The sequence below is a fragment of the Myotis brandtii genome, unplaced genomic scaffold (assembly GCF_000412655.1).
Source record: "Myotis brandtii unplaced genomic scaffold, ASM41265v1 scaffold8, whole genome shotgun sequence".
NCBI lineage: Eukaryota > Metazoa > Chordata > Mammalia > Chiroptera > Vespertilionidae > Myotis > Myotis brandtii.
In genome coordinates this window covers 6,092,250-6,114,656 of record NW_005371219.1, presented here as the reverse complement: position 1 = coordinate 6,114,656, position 22,407 = coordinate 6,092,250, and the positions used below count along the sequence as shown (strand labels likewise).

Genomic DNA, 22,407 nt, shown 5'->3' with positions numbered 1-22,407 from the left:
GACGACTTCCAAAAACATGTTAGGGGGAAAAAGATTCACAGAACAAATACACATAAATAGCTCCAAAAAATAAATAAATAAATAAAGCTAAACATTGTATTACTTAGGGAAATATACCTATGAAGTAAAACTATAAAGAAAAGCAAGTAAATGATTAACCAATATTAGGAACCAAAACAGATAGAAGAGGAAGAGGCAGTTAGGGACTTCAAAGATATTCGTAATGTTCTATTTCTCATCCTAAGTAATAGGCAGATGTTCTTTATATTATTCCTTAATCTATACATATTCTAGATATTCTCATATTTATTATATATTCATAGTTTAAAATTCTTATGAAGAATAATAATGCAGATTCACTCAGCAAACATTACAAACAAAATAACAAAATGAAAAATAAAATCATGATATAAAAGTACAATTCCTCTTGTTAGGCTCAATTAGACACTGAGACTCACAAGACCCAAACAGGCTACATTAGATATTGGTTATACCTAGCAGGATATAAAACATGAAACATGCCAGCAAGGCAGTATCAGGTAGTTACTCTTTAGCAGGAGTCCTCACAGCAATTCAGGGGATATTCTCTTTGGCACTCCTGGGTGGCAGGTCAAGAGTGAGAGAATGCGATCACATGGATTGGAGTAGTAGCTACCCTACCTTAGAAGTACCAAATAGCCATCAATATATCCAGTCCCATAGATACAGCTTCCTGAGATTTACAACAGGACTTGCTCAATTATAAAAGTTATCAGAGTTATCACACTCAGGGAAGCCCAAAGCTGTAATAATATCCCACCAGTATTTACAGTTCATATGTAATTTATTAATCATGAGTCATTTTTACCAAAAGCAATGGTGCCAGGTTACACAATTGACAGTCTATATTTATCAGGTTTCCAGGTGAATAAAGCTAGGAAGGCCAAAACTGACCAGAGAAAAGAAAAGCTATTACTAACTATACTCATAACAAAAAGGGAGATTCAATTTAAAATGGTACTAAGCTAGTCATCTATCAATATAGTTCATTGACTCTAAGATGTCAATGATTATAAGACACTATTAATTTTTGCACTAAGAAATAAACACTGCTAGATTATAAGATACATCCCAATTACTGAGTTATAAAAAATGGGAGGGAAATGTACTTCTTAGAATCAATGAAATACATAATAACCCATGTCCCAATTTTTCACTAAAATATTTAAGATATACAGCCCTACCTTGGACAAACAGTCTGCTTCAAAATAAACCCGATGCCTACTAAAAACTTTCTTAGATGTGTAAGATTATATTCTCTCACTCAATACCTCTCTTCACCTATTCTAAAAACACAACTTCCAATTTTAACATAACTGATGGGGCATAGCTCTCTCCATCCTGGATGTTACATTAGTTTCCACCACTGATGAAATCACAAAAAGTCCTAAGGACCTTTATAACCTGGAGACTTTCATGTAATACTCTGGTGAAAACAAACACACGCTAAACCAGTGGTCGGCAAACCGCGGCTCCCGAGCCACATGCGGCTCTTTGGGCCCTTGAGTGTGGCTCTTCCACAAAATACCATGTGCGGGAGCGCACGTACAGGGAACATTGTGGAGTGAAAGAAGATGTAGTGTCGAGGATTGAGAAAGGTATGTTGAGATGGTTCGGACATATAGAAAGGATGAACGAAAGGAGATAGACGAAACAAGTATACAAGATGAGTGTGGATGAGAGAGTTGGAAAGGGTCAACCTCAGCAAACGTACCTCAATCAGATTGAGGACGTTTTTAGCAAAGGCCAGCTTAGGAGTACCCTAATTAAGTTAATAACACTGTGTCTACCTATATAGTTTAAGTTTAAAAATTTTTGGCTCTCAAAAGAAATTTCAATCGTACTGTTGATATTTGGCTCTGTTGACTAATGAGTTTGCCGACCACTGCACTACACTGTCTCAGGTTATCCAAGAATAAGTTCGCTTCTACAAAATAGAGAGACTGGAGACTATGCAGTGAGAACAGGGGAAAAACTCTTAAACTTCAATCTAGTAGAGGTGCACTGGATGAATGTTTTCATCTAAGTGGGCTGTGCACAATTATTAGCTTCGTGTATCTTGGAGGGCAATTCTATCAGATTATGAGTGGGAAATGAAGATGATTATATGGACTTTCCATAATTTGTCTACTGGTAAAACACCAGAACTGGATAAATAGCTTCTTGTTTATAGACAGTTAAGGATGGGACCTACACAAACATTCAGAAGCACAGATAAAACATCTTCTTAAAATGCCAAAGAAAATGATCTGTAATAATTTACATTGAGAAATGGAATACAGAAAGTATCTGCTGTGTGTTCTCAAAAAGATACATGATAAAAAGTTTCCGTGAAACATTTTTTCATAAGGAAGATAATCAGTTAAAAGGGCCAGGAATAAATAAAAATACAACAGACATATGCAGACTAAGATATAAATAGAACTTGAGATAAGAAAAAAAGAAAATAATATAAAAAACAATAGCAAAACCCACCCTCGATGAGAAATAATAGAATACTGCAGAAAAACATATCAGTAATTTAGAATATGAAAACAAAAATGTTCACCAGGAATGCAAAAGGACAAAGTTAAAAATCAGAGGGAAGAGAGGTATATAAAAAAGAAATGTGGCTCTTTTTATGGTGTTTCGGAGGGTCAGCTGCTTCAGGATGAAGCTGAACATCTCTTTTCCAGGCACGTGCTGCCAGAAACTCACTGAAGTGGATGATGAGTGCAAACCTGTACTTTTTATGAGAAGTATATGTCACAGAAGTTGCTGAAAAGCTCTGGGTAAAGAATGAAAGGGTTAATGTGGTTTGAATCAGTGGTGGGAATGACAAACAAGGTTTCCCCATGAAGCAGGGTATCTTGACCCATGGCTGTGTCCCATTGCTACTGAGTAAGGAGCATTCCTGGTATAAGACAAGGAGGACTGGACAGAGAAAGCGCGAATCTGTTCAGGGTTGCACTGTGAATGCCAATTTCAGTGTTCCCAGCTTGGTCATTGTAAAAAAAAAAGGGAGGGGGGTATTCCTGGTCTCACTGATACTACTACTGTAACTTGTCACCTGGGACCCAAAAGAACTAGCAGAATCCGCAAACTTCTCTAAAGAAGATGTCTGCTAGTACATTGTGAGAATGCCCCTAAATCAGTGGTTCTCAACCTGTGGGTCGCGACCCCTTTCGGGGTCGCCTAAGACCATCGGAAAACACACATATAATTACATATTGTTTTTGTGATTAATCACTATGCTTTAATTATGTTCAATTTGTAACAATGAAATTGGGGGTCACCACAACATGAGGAACTGTATTAAAGGGTCGCGGCATTAGGAAAGTTGAGAACCACTGCCCTAAACAAAGAAAGTAATAAACTTGGACCCAAACACCCAAGATTTAGGCTCTTGTTACTCCATGGGTTCCACATTACAAACATCAGAATATTGCTCTAAAGAAACAACCTACTATAAAAATAAGGAAGAGGTCATGGAATATGCTAAACTTTTAGCTAAGACAACAAAGGAGGCCAAAGGAAAACACTAGGAACAAACTGCCAAGAAACACAGCCTGTCTTCTCTGAGAACTTCTACATCTAAGTCTGACTGCAGTAAAAAATGAGACTGTATAAGAATAATACATAAATAAGATCAGACATCAAATCTCAAAAAATAAAAAAAGGTGATCCAATCCACAAATACAGATTTTTTTTTAAAAAAAGCATAACAAATGGAATAGAAGCAATAATCAAAGGTATAACAGAAGAATAATACCCAAATAAAAAGCACCAGCATTTCTTTATCAAAAGGATTTTCTCGTCTCAGTCAAAATTAAAAGACACCAAAATAATGTTTAGAGAATTTTAAAGGAAAAAGCCTGGGATACAAGAATATTCTGTATTGAGCCATGTTGCCATTAACACGTGAATGCAACAGAAAGTCATTTTCGGCTATTCAAGAATTCAGAAAAGTAATCCACATGAGCATCTCCTGAAAAATAGTACTTGAAAACATATGAGGCAACTGAATTAAATCAAAATTGGTATACCAGTTAATAATGCGGATTTTTTTCAATAGATGAGATTACACATATGTTGATATATAGGTGATTTGATATGTGTGCTATTTTGTTGTACTGACAGCAAGCTTCAAAACTTCATATGTCAAATTTTATGAAGGTGTTAACATCATAGATATTTTTACGCTTAAAAATGTTGAATTTTGTGCCAAAAAAAAGAGCATTTGCGGGAAATTTTAATTCATTATTTTGAAAAAAGTGCTGCTGAAAGTTATCGTATTCTTCAGGAAGCTTATGGTGAACATGCTCCATCTCAAGATACTTGTGAACACTGGTTTACACGCTTTAAAAGTGATGACTTCGATATGAAAGACAAAGAACATCCAGGTCAACCGAAAAAGTTTGAAGACCAACAATCACGAGCATTATTGGATGAAGATGCGTGTCAAACTCAAAAACAACTTGCAGAAAGATTAAACGTTGCTCAGCAAACAATTTCCAATTGTTTACAAGCAATGGGAAATATTTTAAAGGAAGGAAAATGGGTGCCACATCAACTGAACGAAAGACAAATGGAAAACCGAAAAGTCATCAGTAAAATGTTGCTTCAACAGCACGAAAGAAAGTCTTTTTTGCATCAAATTGTGACTGGCGATGAAAAGTGGATTTATTTTGAGAATCCCAAATGCACAAAATCATGGGTTGATCCAGGTCAACCATCAACATCGACTGTAAGGCCAAATCGCTTCGGAAAGAAGAAATGATCTGCGTTTGGTGGAATCAAGAAGGTGTGGTGTATTATGCGCTTCTAAAACCAGGTGTAATCGTTAATACTGATTGCTCCTGACAACAAATAATCGTAAAACAACCAGAACATGCCAGAAGACACGGCAAAGTAATTTTGCTTCATGATGACCCACCATCACACACTTCAAAACCAGTTAAAGATACAAGATCTTGCCTGGGAAGTATTAATGTCCCCCCCCCCCCCCCCCCCCCCCCCCCCCCCCCCCCCCCCCCCTCCCCTCCCTTTTTTTTCCCCAACCATAAAATTATTTTCGTTGCTACTTCATAACTGTAATTTTGCTACTGTTATGAATGGTAATGTAAATATCTGATATGCAGGATGTATTTTCATTGTTACAAATTGAACATAATTAAAGCATAGTGATTAATCACAAAACAATATGTTATTATATATGTGTTTTCCGATGGTCTTAGGCGACCCCTGTGAAAGGGTCGTTCGACCACAGGTTGGCAACCCACAGGTTGAGAACTGCTGCGTTAAAAGATCTTGCCTGGGAAGTATTAACCCACCCGCTGTATTCACCAGACCTTACTCCTTCAGATAACCACTGTTCCGATCGATGGCACACACACTTTCTGAGCAGCACTTCAAAACATACGAAGAAGTGGAAAATTGGGTCTCTGAATGGTTTGCCTCAAAACAAGAAAAGGTCTTCTGAGACATATCCAACAAATTACCTGAAAGTTGGGGGAAATGTGTAGCTAGTGATGGACATTACTTTGAATAAAGCACTTTTGATGTTTCTCTTGAAATTATCATGTTTTCTTTGATTACAAAATTCGCATTAACCGGTACACCTAGTAAATGGTGTTGTCTAAATAGATTAGTGGTTATGCTCCACACCAAATTAATATGTAGAGTTGAGTACGAATTGTTCTATTGAAGTTTAATACATAAGCTAAAACATTTTTGAAAGATATACAGTTTAAAACATTCAACATTTATGTTAGTCTTGAAGATGAACTTGGAAAACTCAGTGATAAAAAGCTAAAATAAGCTAAATTTTTTGCATTATATATAAAACTGGAGGCCCAATGCATGAAGATTCATGCAAGAATAGGTCTTCCTTCCCCAGGCTGCCAGCACCGGCTTCCCTCTGGCACCCAGGACCTGGGCCTTCACTCTGGCCACCACCTTCCGCCTTCGCTCCAGCCCTGCCGCCCTCCTATAGCTCCCTCCACCCCCTGTCCCCCTCATAGCAAGTGTCCCACCCCGCCCCGGCCACTCCGCACCTGTGTGCGCTGCCCAGAGGCCCAGAGCCCAGATCAGGGCGGAATGCCTGCATCGTCGCCATGGCCGCTATCTTTGTCCTGTCAATTTGCATATTCCCTCCTTATTGGCTGTGGGCGCCACCATCTTTGTCATGAAGTGATGGTCAATTTGCATATTCCATCTTTATTAGATAGGATAAAATAATACTTTGTTTTTAAATTTTACTACAACTACATTTTTGTATATATGCTTTTAAAAATGATTTCTGGCCGAAACCGGTTTGGCTCAGTGGATAGAGCGTCGGCCTGCGGACTGAAAGGTCCCAGGTTCGATTCCTGTCAAGGGCATGTACCTGGGTTGCGGGCACATCCCCAGTAGGAGATGTGCAGGATGCAGCTGATCGATGTTTCTCTCTCATCGATGTTTCTAACTCTCTATCTCTCTCCCTTCCTCTCTGTAAAAAATCAATAAAATATATTTTTAAAAAAATTTTAAAAAAATGATTTCTGTATCTATGTTTTTAAAAAAAACAGTCTATGCTGCAGCCACACACCCCCAAATAAGGAAAGAGTAAAGTAAAATTAAAAGGATTAAAAATAGTGACAGTTAATGATATATCACGAAATATTCAAACTAAAAAGAAACAGGAATAATTTTGACATGGAATAAGAAGCAGGATTCAAGAAAAAAAGAGCTAAAGGGTCTCTAGTTTGATAAAAAATCTCTATAGCTACTCAAATGTAGTCTAAAATTAGCTATTTTTTATAGGTCTGCAACAGGACAAGTATAAAACTTGAAAGCATTTAGAAACTTTTATGGCAATCTACCTGTTTAATATAATAATAGTTTGTATTTTTCTTATTGGTTTTTCTATCTCATTTCATTTTTCCTAGTACTTACTTTTAATGTATCTTAAAGAAGTATCAGAAAAAATTCTTTATCACAAATAGTTTGAAAAGAACTGCTTAAAGACATATCCGTTATGAAGTCTGATGTGCCAAATAACACATCAAAATATACAAAGTTAAAACAATTAGACATGCAAAGCAAAAATAAAGAACAAAATGGAAGTGCAAAGAATCTCATTCCATGACCGATTAATTTTTTTAAAAAAAGGTATATAGAAGATGAAAACAAATTATAATCTGTCATATTATCTTTAGGAGTTTATCCTATATAATAAAAGGGTAATATGCAAATAGACCAAACAGCAGAACAACCGAACAACCAAAGCGTATTCCTACATAATAAAAGGCTAATATGCAAATCGACCAAATGGCAGAACGACCGGTCGCTGTGACGCACACTGACCACCAGGGGGCAGACGCTCAATGCAGGAGCTGCCCCCTGGTGGTCAGTGCGCTACCACAGGGGGAGAGCCGCTCAGCCAGAAGCCAGGATCACGGCTGGCAAGTGCAGCAGCGATGGCAGGAACCTCTCCCGCCTCCGCGGCAGTGCTAAGGATATCTGACTGTGTCCAACTAAGCTGGACAGTTGGACGGCCCCCGAGGACTCCCGGACTGTGAGAGGGCGTAGGCCGGGCTGAGGGACCTTCCCCCGAGTGCACGAATTTTGTGCACCGGGCCTCTAGTATGCTAATGATATGCTGAGGCTGCTCAACCGTTCGCTATGATGTGCACTGACCACTAGGGGGCAGACAGTCGACTGGTTGACCAGTTGCTATGACGTGCACTGACCACCGGGGGGGCAGATGCTCTGACCCAGAGGTTAGCTTGTTGCTGGGGTCCGGCCAATTGGAACTGAGCGAGATGGGCTGGACATGCCCTGGAGCCCTCCGGTGGTACCTCCCAGGCCCAATTGTGCACCAGTGGGGTCCCTCAGCCTGGCCTCCACCCTCTTGCAATCCAGGACCCCTTAGGGGATGTTGGAGAGCTGGTTTCAGCCTGATCCCGCAGGCCACTCCCCTTGGGAGGGTGCCAGACGCAGGGTTCATGGCTGGGGAGCGCTGTTGTGGCAGCGTGAGCCTCTCCCGATCGGGACTGATTGGGTGGGAGCCCACAGCAGGCACAGTGGGGATGAGCAGGAGTGGCAGGTAGGAGCTGCAGGCGGCATTGGACTGCGGGTTTTGGCCCGATCCCTGCAGGCCACCCAGCAGGACTCCACCTGTGCCTCTATTTATTAGAAGACGCCCTGTCAGTTTAATATCAGCTTTTCAGGAGGAAAAATTACTGTAAAATGTACACATTGTAAAATGTATTACAGCCTCAGAAATGTTTAAAAAATGTTTTAAAGGATTAATCAAGGAAACAATAGTATGTCAACAATTTGATATCAAATAAATGGAAAACTTTAATTGTCAAAGAAACATTTATAAAGATATTGATGATATAACCAACTCTAAAGAACACCTCAATAATTTTGAAAAATTAAAAACTAAGCAAAGTATGGCAAAAACTGGCTTTCAACCATTCCTTACTAAAAATCACTTAAGGATTCTTGTTTTTCTTTTTTTGATGCTGCTGGGCAAAATTATGTATGAAGAAAGGGTCTGCCAACTTTAAAGACTTGGAAAAAAAATTAAGTGGCTCAAAACATGCTAATCTATCTAGCCTCCCAGTTTTCTGATCTCCTTTTATATATAAGTCAAAGGAAGAACTCAAAGTATTTTATGTCAGATGCTGCTCAGATCACATATGTCTCTGCTATCCTCTTTCCCTAGCTCCCTACAATCTTATTTAAAATGCAGGATATTATTTAGGTAGTAGTTAACATTAGTGCTTTCTCAAAAATCTCAGTCTCTTTCTCTCTTTCTTCTATGGGGCCCACTGGCCTAATCTACCCAGCCTAATATAGCGACATGGTAAAAGCTGACTGAATAAAGGATTATATATAAACTAGAGGCCCGGTGCACAAAATTCATGCACTCCAAGGGGGGGGGAGGGGTCCCCCCAGCCTGGCCTGTACCCTCTCACAGTGCGGGAGCCCTGTGATAGATTGCCTCAAAGAGGTAGGCCCCGTCCACCCATCCAGGGCTTCTCGATGGATTGCCCCAAAGAGGTAGGCTGGAGCTGGGGGTCCTGCCTCCGCGCCACGCATGCAGCATCAAGCCCATGTGCGCCCGCAGCCTCCTGGTGATTGCTCGTTGCGGCGTGAGGGCGTCACGGTGTGACGACCACATAGGCTTTTATTAATAGGACTAGGGGCCCAGTGCATGAATTCATGCACAGGTGGGGTCCCTCGGCCTGGCCGGCGATCGGGACCGACTGGCCAGGGGGAGGGACCTGGGGCTGATCGGGGCTGGCCGGCCAGGGGGAGGGACCATGGGAGGTTGGCTCCAGGAGCACACTGACCACCAGGGAACAGCTCCTGCGTTGAGCGTCTGCCGCCTGGTGGTCAGTGCACCTCATAGCTACCGGCCAGTTGTCTGGTCATCTAGTAGTAATGGTCGCATAGATAGACAGATAGACAGATAGACAGATAGACTAGATAGATAGATAGATAGATAGATAGATAGATTAGAACAATGTATATGTTATAAACTCAAAGCAACATTATTAATAATTTATTCTATATGATGAAGTATTTTCCACCTATGCTATACAGTTTAATCATCTAAAAAGCTCTCCAAAGGATGATCTTACTTCTTGGACTGTCTGTCAAAAGGAGTGGCCCTGGAGGGTGTGGCTCAGTTGGTTGGACGTTGTCCTGCATGGAAAGGTTGCCATTTCATTCCAGAACTACAGGCTCAATCCTAGATAGGGGGAGTGCAGGAGGCAGACAATCAATGTTTTGCGCTCTCTCTCAAAATCAAATTTAAAAAATCTTTTTTTTTTTTTTAAAGGAGTGGTCTCATGATAGAACCAAACCCAGAAGAAGAAAAAAAGTAAATCAAAAATAAGATCCTTTTGAAACTGTTCATTTGAAGTCAGGGTTTTAAAAGATTAGTTCTGTAGATACGATGTGATAAAGTCAGGATTTTTTCTTCCATTTCTATGCCTAATATTTAAAACTAACTTCAACTAAATGTGATCTAAAAGCCTAATTTAAGATATAAAAGCTCTTTATAAAATGAAAAAAAAAGTTGTTTAAACAAAAGGTATTTCCCATAAGAATAAACAAAATGGAAAAAATATTGGTCAGTACAGAGAGAGACCAATTTTTCTAATATCCTAAGAGTTTCATGGAATTAAAAAGCAAAAGACCAAATGGTAACAGGTAAATGGGTGAAAGATGAACAATCAGTACACTGAAAAGGAAATACAAATGGCTTTCAAGCATATGGAAAGACACTCACTCTCATGAATAAAAGAACTGCACGTTAAAACTTTACTGAGATCCATGTTTTTATCTATTAATTGGCAAAGATCAAAGCATTTGAGAACATAATTTTGGTGAAGACACGAAAAGTCTCATATTGCTGGTGGGAGTACAGATCGAAACAATCCTGTATTAGTTTTTCCTCACTTGATGAAATCCTTGTAAGATATTTAAAAAATGCAGTACACAAGATACTGAGCCTAGTATGGGCTGTTGGTTATTTTTTAAAAAAAACACCTGTTACAACTGTCTGCTTTTACAGAATTGTTTACATAACAAAACAGACAGGTAGGCAAGTTTAAGTCTTGTTCCATCTGCTGCTCACCTCGTGATACCTTACTGTGTGCACTTACTGGGTGCTCAGTAGATACTTGTTGAGTGAATGGGACCAGTAATGATGCTAAGGGATGATAAAAATGAAATAAAACAAGGACAACAAATAAACTAAATTTACCTGAATTGTAGAATAAATTGCTTACAGGGCACTGTCACAATGGCAAATGTTTCCTGAAAAATGAGTCAGCCAGCAACAGTAGTATAGTAGATTGTTGCAGTAACAGCCCCATAATGAGTCAGTCACATGCTCTTACAAAACCTCTCCCACAATGACTTGGCTTGGCCATGTGATTTGCTTTGAACCATGGTACAACAAAAAATATATGGGTCTTGCCTTCACTTTCAGCTCCTGTAAACCCTAGTACTGCCTCCAGATGAAGGGGAGCCTGCTAGAGATACATGGTCCTCCAACACCCCAGCCAACAGGCAGCACCAATATCCAGACCTATGAGTAAAGCCATCCTAGACCAATTAGCTTCCAACTGACCTATCAGTTAATTGCACCACATAAGCCAGCCCAGCCAGAAGCAGGAACAGAGCTTAACAGAGCCCAGTCCAGATTCATGGGCTAAAAAATGGCTACTATCTTATGCCACTAAATTTTGGAGAGGATTGTAATGCAAAAACATACAAGTTGAGAGGGGAAAAGGATTGGTGGTCAAGGAAAATTTTGGCTTTATCTGTTTCAGTTTTTAAAATTTCACAATGAGAATATATTCATATACTACTTGTCTAATTAAACTCATAAAATATTTTATATCACATTGATATAAAAGTCCTACCATCACCTTATAAAGACACATACATAAAACAAAATAATTCAGTCCAAATGGGAACATGAATGTGAGGAGACATTAACGTTGCTCAGAAAAAAAAAAATGGGTCAGTACAGAGTACCAGGGTATATTAACACACAAAAAAGTAATGAATAAGAAAAGATGCATGGTCAGTCATGTCTCAATAATGACTATTATCAAATTCTGGAAGTACTGCTTCTCCACTTCTGTTTAGGCAGGTAATGACCATTTAATACATGTTTCCTCATTTTAATCCTCACATGCTATGAAATAAACATATGTTGAATAACTTCAGGCAAAAGTTAATTGACCTATCCATGCCTCATTTCCTCAATTGTAAAATGGGGATAACAGTACCTATTTTATAGAGTTGTTGCAAAGAGATTAAATAACTTAAAACAGGGCACACTGGAAGGGCTCAATAAATGGTTTATCACCCCTGTTAGTAAAATGATGTAAAATTACGGTCTTTTGACTAACCTGACTTCTATTTTAAAATCACTAAGCATCATCAACCAAGGAGTGATCATCAAAATTAATTCGAAAGTCTTTCTAATGACTTCATGAAAAAAAAAAAGACAATGTTATTAAAAAAACAAAAGAAAATAAAACCTGAAAATATATGTAGAAAAAATATGAAGAGAATTAAAACTCCAGGCAATAATGAATTCACTCAGTCCACATTCCACAATCAGGTTTAAAAACCACAGGCTTCAATTTTTGTTGTGTTACCATTTCACAAAAGGCAAAAACAAGAAGACAGCAATAAAACCTATTTACTGTGACCACGGGCACATACACTTTCAATACATTCTACCATCATGTAAAAAAAAAAAAAAAAAGGCATTACTCATGGCTTTGGAAAATAAGGTTCTTTCACAAGACATTACACGTAACCTAATCTGCAGCACTGGAAAACTGTAGTTACTCCTTTATCAATGGCTTAACCTTGCCCTTCTTCAAGACAAGATCGGGCCTGGACACTTGTGTGTGTATGTGTGCGTGCACGCGCATGTGCGTAAAATCAACAGTTTAAAAAAAATCAAGCCTGGGTGGGGTACTTATAAAAAAATCAATTTTTAAAAAAGTGTTTCAAACAGGTAATTACATGGCCTATAGACATGTGAGTCAGTGACCAACTGTAAAAAGCTTTACACCACAATGTGCAGGTATTTTAGTTTGTCCCATTGTGAGGGATTAATAAATGCTACAAAAATTCCATTTTTCATTTCAATTCAAGTCAAACTTTTCCTTTAAGTGAGGTAAAATATATATTTTTAAAAAATTTTATTGAATTTATTAGGGTGACATTGGTTAATAAATGTTATAGGTTTCAAGTGTACAATTCTGTAAGTATACTGTGTTGTGTGTTCGAAAGTCAAACATTTTAAAGAGTGCTTACTATATATAGAAGTAATGCAGCCAATTCTGGCGTTAGAAGGGTAAAGTAACACTTATGTTACTATATATATAGGATGTCCCAAAAAACGTATACACACACTTTGAATAATTATAAAGGCAGTATTTATTAAAATATATTTCATTTTCAAAATTGAGCCATCAGCTGTCAAAGTGTGTATATTTTGGGGACACCCTACATGTCAAACATTTGCTGGTAATTGCATTTAATAATAATCCAAAGAGGTAGAAATTATCAACTAACTTTACAGAGGAGGAAATTAAGATTCACAGAAATAAAATAACTTTCCCTGTATCTCTCAGCAGTAGACAGCAGTGGGGAGAGTACTAGGGGGCGCCTGCCAGGAGGCACTTCTGGGTAGTGCCATGTGACTTATTCCTACAGACAAACACAACACCCAGTGTAGTAGTCTTTTATCAGCAATATGAAAGGGGGCTAGGACTATGGGAAATTAAAAAGAAAATCTTTTAGGAATGGGCAAAGGAGTCATAGAAGGCTTTAAAGAGGTTGACATTTGAGTTGTCACTTTAAGGATAAGTAGGATTTATCAATTTCAATGTCAAGGCTCACCCACCCCCCCTCATCCCCAACATATTAACCAAAATAAATTACTTACTTGAAATTGAGAAAAACAATTTTGAGAGAAATCTTCCTCAGATATATTACTCCATAGTTTTAAAACAAATAATATGATGACAGTTTAATTTTTAGGTTGCTTTTATGTGGCTTGTCTTGGTTTTTATTCTGAAATGAAATTTAGATTAGTCATTTTCTTGTTCTGAGAAACTAGGAGTATGCCAACATGTTTTAACTTCACATTTTTTCACATATCAACATGTATTCTTACAAAGTCTTTCATTTCATCTTCTCAAACAAAATCTAATTTAATATATAAATTATTTTTAAGTGTAAATATATATACAAAATAAGGTAGTTCTTTTAATTCTTGTTATACTTCCTTGGTAAATGTAATAAATGGAAGAAAAAAAGAAAACTCTTGTTATATTGTTATATATTACACAAACATTTTTGAGGTAACACACTTTCCTTTTTTTTTAATCGTTTATATAGTAAATGCTCTTTCAACCCAAAGGAAATGAAAAAACTGTCCCCAAGGAAATTGACCTCAAATTCTTAGTATTTCCCACAACTATCATCTAAGAAGAAAATAGAATTGGAAAAAAATAAAACCCTAAATTTCCCAATGACAATTACAACTCCTTTTTCTCAAAATTTACTTTGCTAGGCATATATTCAATTTCTGCTGCAGAAAACAGTCCAGTTTGCCAGTACTAATTAAGCAATAAAATATTTTTCATTAAAAAATGAAATATTTAAAAATCTATTGAGAACTAGAAGAAACACAGATCATCTGGAAAACTGAAAAGGAATGACCCTCCAAAAACTGAAACAAAATACCACCCACACACCAAAAGGTCAAACAGACTGTCATAAGAGGATTTTACTTATAATTTATTTTTATCTCAAAAATGCATCCATTTTATGTTTGGACAGTGGATTTTTTTTTTCTTTTAATAGCCTAAGACACCTACTCCTGCCTTATTTGTATCCTACCTTAGAAACTACAAATTAACACAATTTATCCAAAGTTTACTGTACCTTAACTCCTAGTATTTCCTCTATTAGTATCACTGTGGTGTTAAAATGGCAAGCAGGTACCAAAGTGACAATACACTAGGGCTAATGGCAACATTCTTTGAAACCTATTTAATCCCAACCAACCTACTTAACTCCAAATCATTCTCCACTCATATTTTAATACAATCACAAGCAAAACAAGAGAAAGTTTAATATTAGCAAAGGAACTTGAAAGGTCTCCTGATAGGAATGCCCTTTTTCTTTGGAAAAAATTATACATAAAGTTCTAGTATCAATTTTTATGTATCTTTCCTAAATCCTTCTTGCTATAATCTAACCTTTATTATTATTTTTAAAAGACAATAGCTACAATTATCATAACAAATCCTACTATAACCTATTCTGTAGGAAGATTTTTAAGCACTATTGGGCACAGTAGGCCCTTAAAGATTTCTAAGCTGTGTACATGCAGTTTCTCTAAAGTTCTGTATATTCATCTTTCAGCTATCAATGTCTTCCTCCAATTAACTCTCAGGTTTGGTCGGCCAGTGTGAGGTAGTGAAAGCTGAGAGTTAAGATCCTCAGTTTTTAGACCCAGACCCACATCAACCAACTACTATATAGGATACTGGACAAATCCCTGTGCTTACCTATCTAGATTTCAGTGTTTTGTTTTGTTTGTTTGTTTTTGTATAAAATAACAGGATTTGACCAGAAAAGTATTTCCCAACCTTTTCCACATAGTAAATAATATTTGTTGAGCACACTGGCCAACAGGAGGGCATGAGGAGGCATCGACATAGTGCCTGGTGAAAAGAAAAAAAAGCCTCACATTTTTAATATAATTATAGAAGAAAAAGTTTAAATGAAGTTTGTAATAATATAATTTAAAATCCAACCTTTTCCACATCAGGAACAATATTTCAAAATAACAACGATGCTTCATTCTTGCAGAACACAGATGCACTATTAGGCAGTCACCTTGCAGCAAGCTAAATGGCAAATCAGACACATAGCTAGAAGGATCCAATATAGGCAAATACAGAGAGTCAGGTCAAGAGCTGCCCCGCCCCCCGCCCCCCTTGGACAGCATCCCTGCCACACTGTCTTCTCATCTCAGTGGGCTGCACCTTGCACTGGGTTGACATGCTCCTCAGGCACCCAGAATACAAACTCTGGTAGCAGCTCCAGGATCCCTTCTCCATGAGAAGTAGCTACACACTGTGTGGTTGGCTAGATTCCTAAAAGTAAAGCACCTCCTTTAATGCACTTAAAATATCAAAAGGAGCAGAAACTGCTAGTTGCTTATGCTATCTGCTTACAAGAACCTCACAGCCTTCCTTCAGATCCTACTCTGCTAGAGCCACCCTCCAAGTAAGCCACATAACATCAATTGGAAGCTCTGAATTAGACCTCTAGCAAAACCTAAAATTAAACAGTATTGCAGTAATCATTTGACAACTGTTACAACTACGTGTAAACAGTTGTCAAATGATTTTATTTTTGTTCTTCCATACCAATTCCTGCAAGCACAACATAATTTAAAACTTAACTTTCAATAGGTATTACATGCACGTGGTAAAAATTATTCAAACATTACCAAACAGTATACTAAAAGAATTTAGTTTCCCACCTTTGTCCTCTGGGCCACCAGTTCCCCTCACTATTACCGAACTCTTATGTATCCTTTCAAAAATGTATTATTTCATATTTATAATATACATTGATATTTACATGTAAATGTATATTTTATATATTTTTAAAACCACTCAAATGGCATGATACTATACATGGAGTCCTGCATCTTGCTTTTTCCCCCCCTCTTAATATATCTTAGACGTGACATTATAGCAGTACACAGTGTTGCCTCATTATTTTTAAGAAATACTGCCTAGTATTCTACTGAGTAGACATACCATCATTTACTTACCCATTCCCCTACTGATTTAAGTTTAGACTGTTTCCAATCTTTTGCAATGACAAATAATGCTGCCACAAATATTCTTTCATGTTTATTTGCCACATATACAATCTTTTAGAAGATAAAATTACTGAATAAAATTACTAATGCAAAAATATATGCACATTTTTAATTTTGAAAATGATTTCCAAATTGCTTTCCACAGAAAATGTGCACTTCATATTCCCACCAGCAATGTATGAGAATGTCTATTTCCCCTTCCTCTTACCCTCCCCAAGTTATACTATGTAACCAGTATTTCTTAATTTGATAGGTAATAAAAGGTATGATACAGGTTTCATTTACATCTTCATTATAAATAAAACTGCACATCTTTTTATATGAATTCTCTTTGCTTCTTTTTTTCTATCGAATTATTTTCTAGGAGCTCTTTATTTATTAAGAGGATATTAGTTCTTTGTGAAAAGTGTACAAATAAGATTTACTAGTCTGTTTCTCTTTTAACTTTGATTTTCTCTCTACAGAATTTTATTTTTATGTTGTAAAATTCAGCAATATGGCTTCGGTTCTACTTCATACTTTGAAAGGCTTTCACTGTTCCTAGATTATATTAAAAATAATTATCCTACATTTTTTGCTTGTTTTCATATTTAAATCTTTTGATTCATCTGGAAGCCAACTCCCCCACGCCCCAGATGACTAGCTATCTCAACAATGTTTACTAAGTAACTCTTCTTACCATATATTAAGTTCATATATATATATTTCTGGTCTCTGCTCTGTTTCATTGCTGTCATGTGCCCAAACCACACTACTTTTCAAAACATTTAAAAATCAGTTTACACATAAATGAGTATAATAAAACCAGAAATTACTGGCCTGCTTTAATATAAGAATCATTTTGCAGTTCCTATGTTGAATTTATATAATCAAGTTAGACACTATAATCATGCAATTATGCATTTTGGTTGATACTTATTTTGGTGTTCAGTATGAACCTCAATTTTTTTTGTTGTTACTATATATATAGGAACCATATCTAAAATATCAGATCTTCCTTAATTTTGTACATAGTCAATTTTTTATTAAATTATAAAATCAACACATGTTCTCTGTAGAAAACCTGAAAAATACAAAACAACCTCCCAGAGATAAACAAACTACATTTTGGTGTATTTTTTTCTGCATATTTAATAAATGACTATTTTGTAAACTGATTTTTCTGCATAATATACTGACAGCGTTTTCCCATATTATTTTATATTCTTCTAAAACATGATTTTAATTACATAAATTTTATTATATGAATATGCTCAGTTTGTGTAACCATTTCCCAATTGTTGGACATTTTGGGTTGTTCTCTGTGAAGACTATCATCTATTGACTAATTCCTGCAACAAATGCTTGTTTCAAGCATGTAGTAAGCTTTGACTATATAATGGCGAGCAAAAATGAACACAAAACCAGCACTTAGGGAGGTTGTGCGGGGGTGGGGGTGGGGGTGGGGAGAAAGACATTAATCTCCAACATATAAAATTACAACTATAGCAAGTGTTATGAAGGAGAGTTTAGAGTTTTGAGAGTCTATGATAGGGAAGGCTTCCCTGAGGAAAGATAAATCAAAGTATAGGTGAAGGAAAAGGAAAAACATTCTAGGCAGAGGGAACAGCAGGTACAAAGGCCTCATTGTGGGAGGGAGCATGGCAAGAATAATGGACTGAAATAAGGCCAATAAGGCTGGAACACAAAGAGCAAAGTAAGAGTAACATGGCTCAAGCCATGACTGGATAGAAAGGTAGGGGCCAGATTATGCAAGACCTTATAAGACATGTAGATGCCACCACACAAGATAGGTAGCTTTGTCCTTATCCTAAAGGCAATGGAAAGCTACTGAAGCCTATCAAGTGGTAGGTGATATAATCAGGTTTGTATTTTGAAAAGATCTCTCTCATTACAATGTAGAAAATAGATTAGAAGGGAACAGAATGGACTGGGGTAGGCCAAGATTAGGAGGCTATTGTTGCAAATACATCCCCAAAATGCTAGTTTAGACTAGGCTGGTAATGAATAATGACAAGAAGTAGATGATTCAAAAGATAATCAGACTTTGCCCAAAGATTTACATTCATAGATTAAAATCCCTAAAACTGAAATTATTGGGTCAAAAAATAACATTTCAAGGATTCTGACATGCATTGCCAAGCTGCCCTGCCAAAAGCAATTTTCACTTCATTTGTAAATTACCTTGTATCTGTTCCTCTATCAGAATTTTTCTTTTAAAATTCCTTTAAAATGACTTAATCCATACTTCCTTCATGAAGCCTTCCCTGACTCCCCTTTTTGCCACCAGAACATGTCACTAATCATGTCCTTCTTTGAGGCCTGGCTCTTATACACATTTCTACTATATTCTAAACTATGTTTGAGTTATGTCTACATATCTATCATCTCTACCACATTGTAAGCTTCTGGAGGGTAAAAGTTGTTCAAAACAACTGCACCTAAAATAATAGCTCAATATTACACAGCAGGTTCTCATTAAGTGTTCACTGAATGAATGGAATCGCATATTACCAGATTCTACTGTATCCACAGACTTAAGAGGGCTCTTGATTAAGCCTTTGGTTTACTGATTGTTACTTTAAATCAAATATAATACAGAAAGCTAACACAATTTTCTTCTCAGGACTTCAAATACCTACTAAAGTGACTAATTTTGTTTGTGGCAAATCACTAAATCTCAGTAGTACTCATCTTTCTAATAATTATATCAAATAGGTAATTATATAACCTTAAAATATTTTTAAATGGGTTAGCAAAAAGAGGCTATGAACAAACAAGACTGCATTAGAAAAATTATTTGTAATTTGAGTTTTTGATAAATGCCATAGCTTTAAAAACTGTAGCCATCTCAAACTTATCTAATAACCCACAAATTTACAAAAAAACTGAGGTTATTAAGCAACTACATAAATTATAGAGCATTTCAGAATTATCAAGTTCTTATGTTGAAACATTTGATTTCATGTTTTACAGTTAGCATCTATTCTAGAACATCTACCAGAATTTTCACTAGCTGGAGAGACTTAGGGGACTGGCATAGTTCCTTACAGTAATCTTCAAGACAAGCAGCTCCCTCTATAAGTCTGTTTGGCCTACTTTAATTGCTTTGTGAACATCTCACTCACACTACACTCTTCTATTTACTCCTACTCTGCATCTCAGCAGGAAAGCTTTCTGAAAGTGTAATTCTGTTTAACTTGGTGCTGAGGAAAAAAAAAAAAATGAGAGGGAGCCATCTAAACTCAACATAGAGTTACATCCAGCAACTAAGCAAGAGTTGGGATGTGGAAACTGGACAGATTCCCAGGTCCACCTGAGTCAGCGCCTCACAATGAAGCCTGAAAAAACTGTCTTGTACTTAAGTTATTTATAACCTTACTTCCCTCCATTAAACAAGCTACCAAAATGATGTTATCCTGCTCAATACATTGTTATGTCAAAACAATGTTTAAGACACTTAAAAAATGACTAAAAGAAAAGCAGGAGAGGTTTTTTTTTAAGTAGTAATAATTATAGTAGTAGTAGTAGTAGTAATTCCATTCCACTCAGATGAAGAAAATTCAACTGATTCTCTCAGGTATCAATATCTTCAGTCAACAAGGTTTAAATCAGTAAGGATTTATCATTCAAATTTGAATATGCCACTTTTTAAATAGTTTTTCAAATTTCACAAACTTAAGAGATGGGAGCTTTTAAAACTAAGACACTTAATTTATTTCTTAAATTACTTAAGATATGCACTCAAAAAAACAGGACAATCAGGTCAACTGGACTGTTTTCTAAAGCAGAAAACTACTTTTCATGCAATAACAGAAAAACTGAACTAGTAAAAATGTAATAAACCAATCAGGTCAGAAATTATAATATAAATATGAAATCACCACCTTTGGGGGAAGAAAATTTCTCCTGCTGCCATTTTTAGGATCTCATTTGTAAAGCAAACTTGAGTTTTGAAACACCTTGTCTCCAAACCAAGATAAAGAATTAAGGACTTCCAAAATTAATTACTACATATGAAAGACTTAAGTATGGTACTGTATTAACATAGGTTTATCAGGTGTTACACTTTTTCATTAATTTACTAATTCATAAATCTATAAACATAGTTTGTACTTTCAAACAGTGTCTTCATTAAAAATTGTAGCATTCAGACTTTTACTAAGCCATATTGACCTTCCTTTTTAATTAATTATTTTCAAATTTTATTTTACGTATTAGGTAGACTGGAATAGTTTTCTTTGGGGAAAGAATTCAGAATCAGATAATTACACAGTTTTTGTTTATTAATTAATATTAACTTTACTGGGAGTTTTGGACATGTTAAAAATGCAGGCTTGATTTCTGAAAGCTGTAAACTCTAAATATACTCCAGTGACTTCAAATTTTTTCACCTGTTGAGAAAAAAATTTTTTTAACTATACTTACAGCAAACTCAATGTGATAATCCTTAACAAGTTGAAGTATGGGTTTCTCTGTAGCAAGTTTTATATTCTCAATATATGTACAAGAAATCTTACTTTTATATTCACTTATATTATATATTTCAAGATGTAGTTTAACAAAACAGTATGTTTTTTGGGGGGTGGGGTGGGTGTAATTTACTGTAAGATGTTCAGAAGATATAAATATTTCTTATCATAAAGTAGTTTACATGTATATTTTTTAAATACTGAGAAACAGGAGAGTACAACATTATTTAAGGAATGCTTTTTCACGTACTAGAATTATTGCTAGCTCATAGTAAAATTTATTTACTTCCACAAACAAAACTCCTCTATAAAACAGAGCTTGAAAATCACTGAGGCATACATAATTAATGACGTGTGTAGAGGGAAAAAAAACCATGTGTAGAAAAGTATCCCAATCATGCAAACTGCAATACACAGGCATGCCACAGCATATCCTATGAACATGTCCATCTATAATTTGGAAATCTGGCTGAATATAGCTGTATCAACGTCATTATCTTATTCTTTCTTTGCACCTGAAGAACAAACAGTATATTACACTGAAATTTCAATTAGACACAAAGACCATACCCCTATATTCAAAAGGGCAGAAAAATCTATCCTTCAGAACACTTGATTGCCTCCATTTTCCAGCCTCCAAAGTTTAAAGTGTTAACAAATGGTTAACAGCACTCAAATTCCCCATCTTGCAAGGTCCATATCGCCAAAATCGTTTTCGCTGTTTTAAAAAGAAATACTCTACCAAATCACGCTAACAACCTTGACATTTTTAACAAAGAGAATTCCCATGAAAAGACAACTGCTGGGAGTGAGTGCTTGCGTGGGGGCGAGGGGCGCTCTGAGGGTGGCAGTCCACAGAAGCCGGCTGCAGGAAGAGGAATGAATGGGTGGCGAGGGCGAGGAGCAGCAAGTGGGAACCGCTGCCTGAAATCCCCCAGGACAGCGCGCCGCTGCAAGACCGTCCCTCCCGAAGGCAGCTCCATGAGTTCACGCAGGCAGTTCAAAGCACGGAGGAAAGCACAACCACCAAGAACAGCTTGTAAATTTGGCCACTATCCTATTTCCTATTTTCACAAATCCCCCAAAGCTTGAGAAAGTAGCTTTTGTCTGTCCCCCCCACCTCGTTCTTCAAAATAGCGTTTTTGTTGTTGTTTTAAATATACGTGCATTGACAGGGCCCCCCCCCCCCCCCCCCCCCGGCGTGGGAGCATGTGAAATGCTGTGTTGCTCGGTACAGTGCGGGTCCCTAAGAAACCGACGCGATGAAGCGCGAGGCTTTCCCCGGGGCACCGCCAACACGCATTTCCTACTCGCCACGGACGCGCTTCCCCGAAGGCGCTGCACCTCACGCGCGGCCCCGCCCCCGGACTCGAAGGCTGTAAACCCCAAGGAGTCACGACCTCCACGCGCGGCCGGCGGAGCCGCACACTCACTTCAATGGGGAAGATGATGCGGCCCCGGGCGCCGCTC

The 22,407-nt window shown here is 37.1% G+C and overlaps 1 protein-coding gene across 10 annotated transcripts in view; it reads right to left on the bottom strand.

Moving 5' to 3' along the window:
- REV3L (REV3-like, polymerase (DNA directed), zeta, catalytic subunit) overlaps positions 1-20,917 on the bottom strand; it is a 166,210-nt gene extending 145,293 nt beyond the window's left edge. For 4 of the 10 annotated variants that reach the window (XM_005883745.2, XM_014531317.1, XM_014531318.1 and 1 more), the window contains exons 1-3: positions 15,216-15,313; positions 13,502-13,629; positions 9,657-9,766 (exon numbers count right to left, since the gene is read on the bottom strand). In XM_005883745.2, the coding sequence (XP_005883807.1) occupies positions 9,657-9,726 (70 nt within the window). In that variant the 5' untranslated portion in view covers positions 9,727-9,766; positions 13,502-13,629; positions 15,216-15,313. Of the gene's footprint in view, positions 1-9,656; positions 9,767-11,945; positions 12,025-13,501; positions 13,630-15,134; positions 15,314-15,383; positions 15,525-20,352; positions 20,495-20,771 lie in introns of those variants that run through there. The other 6 variants (XM_014531313.1, XM_014531311.1, XM_014531312.1 and 3 more) reach the window with 6 other exon arrangements.
- Positions 20,918-22,407: the final 1,490 nt, after the last annotated feature.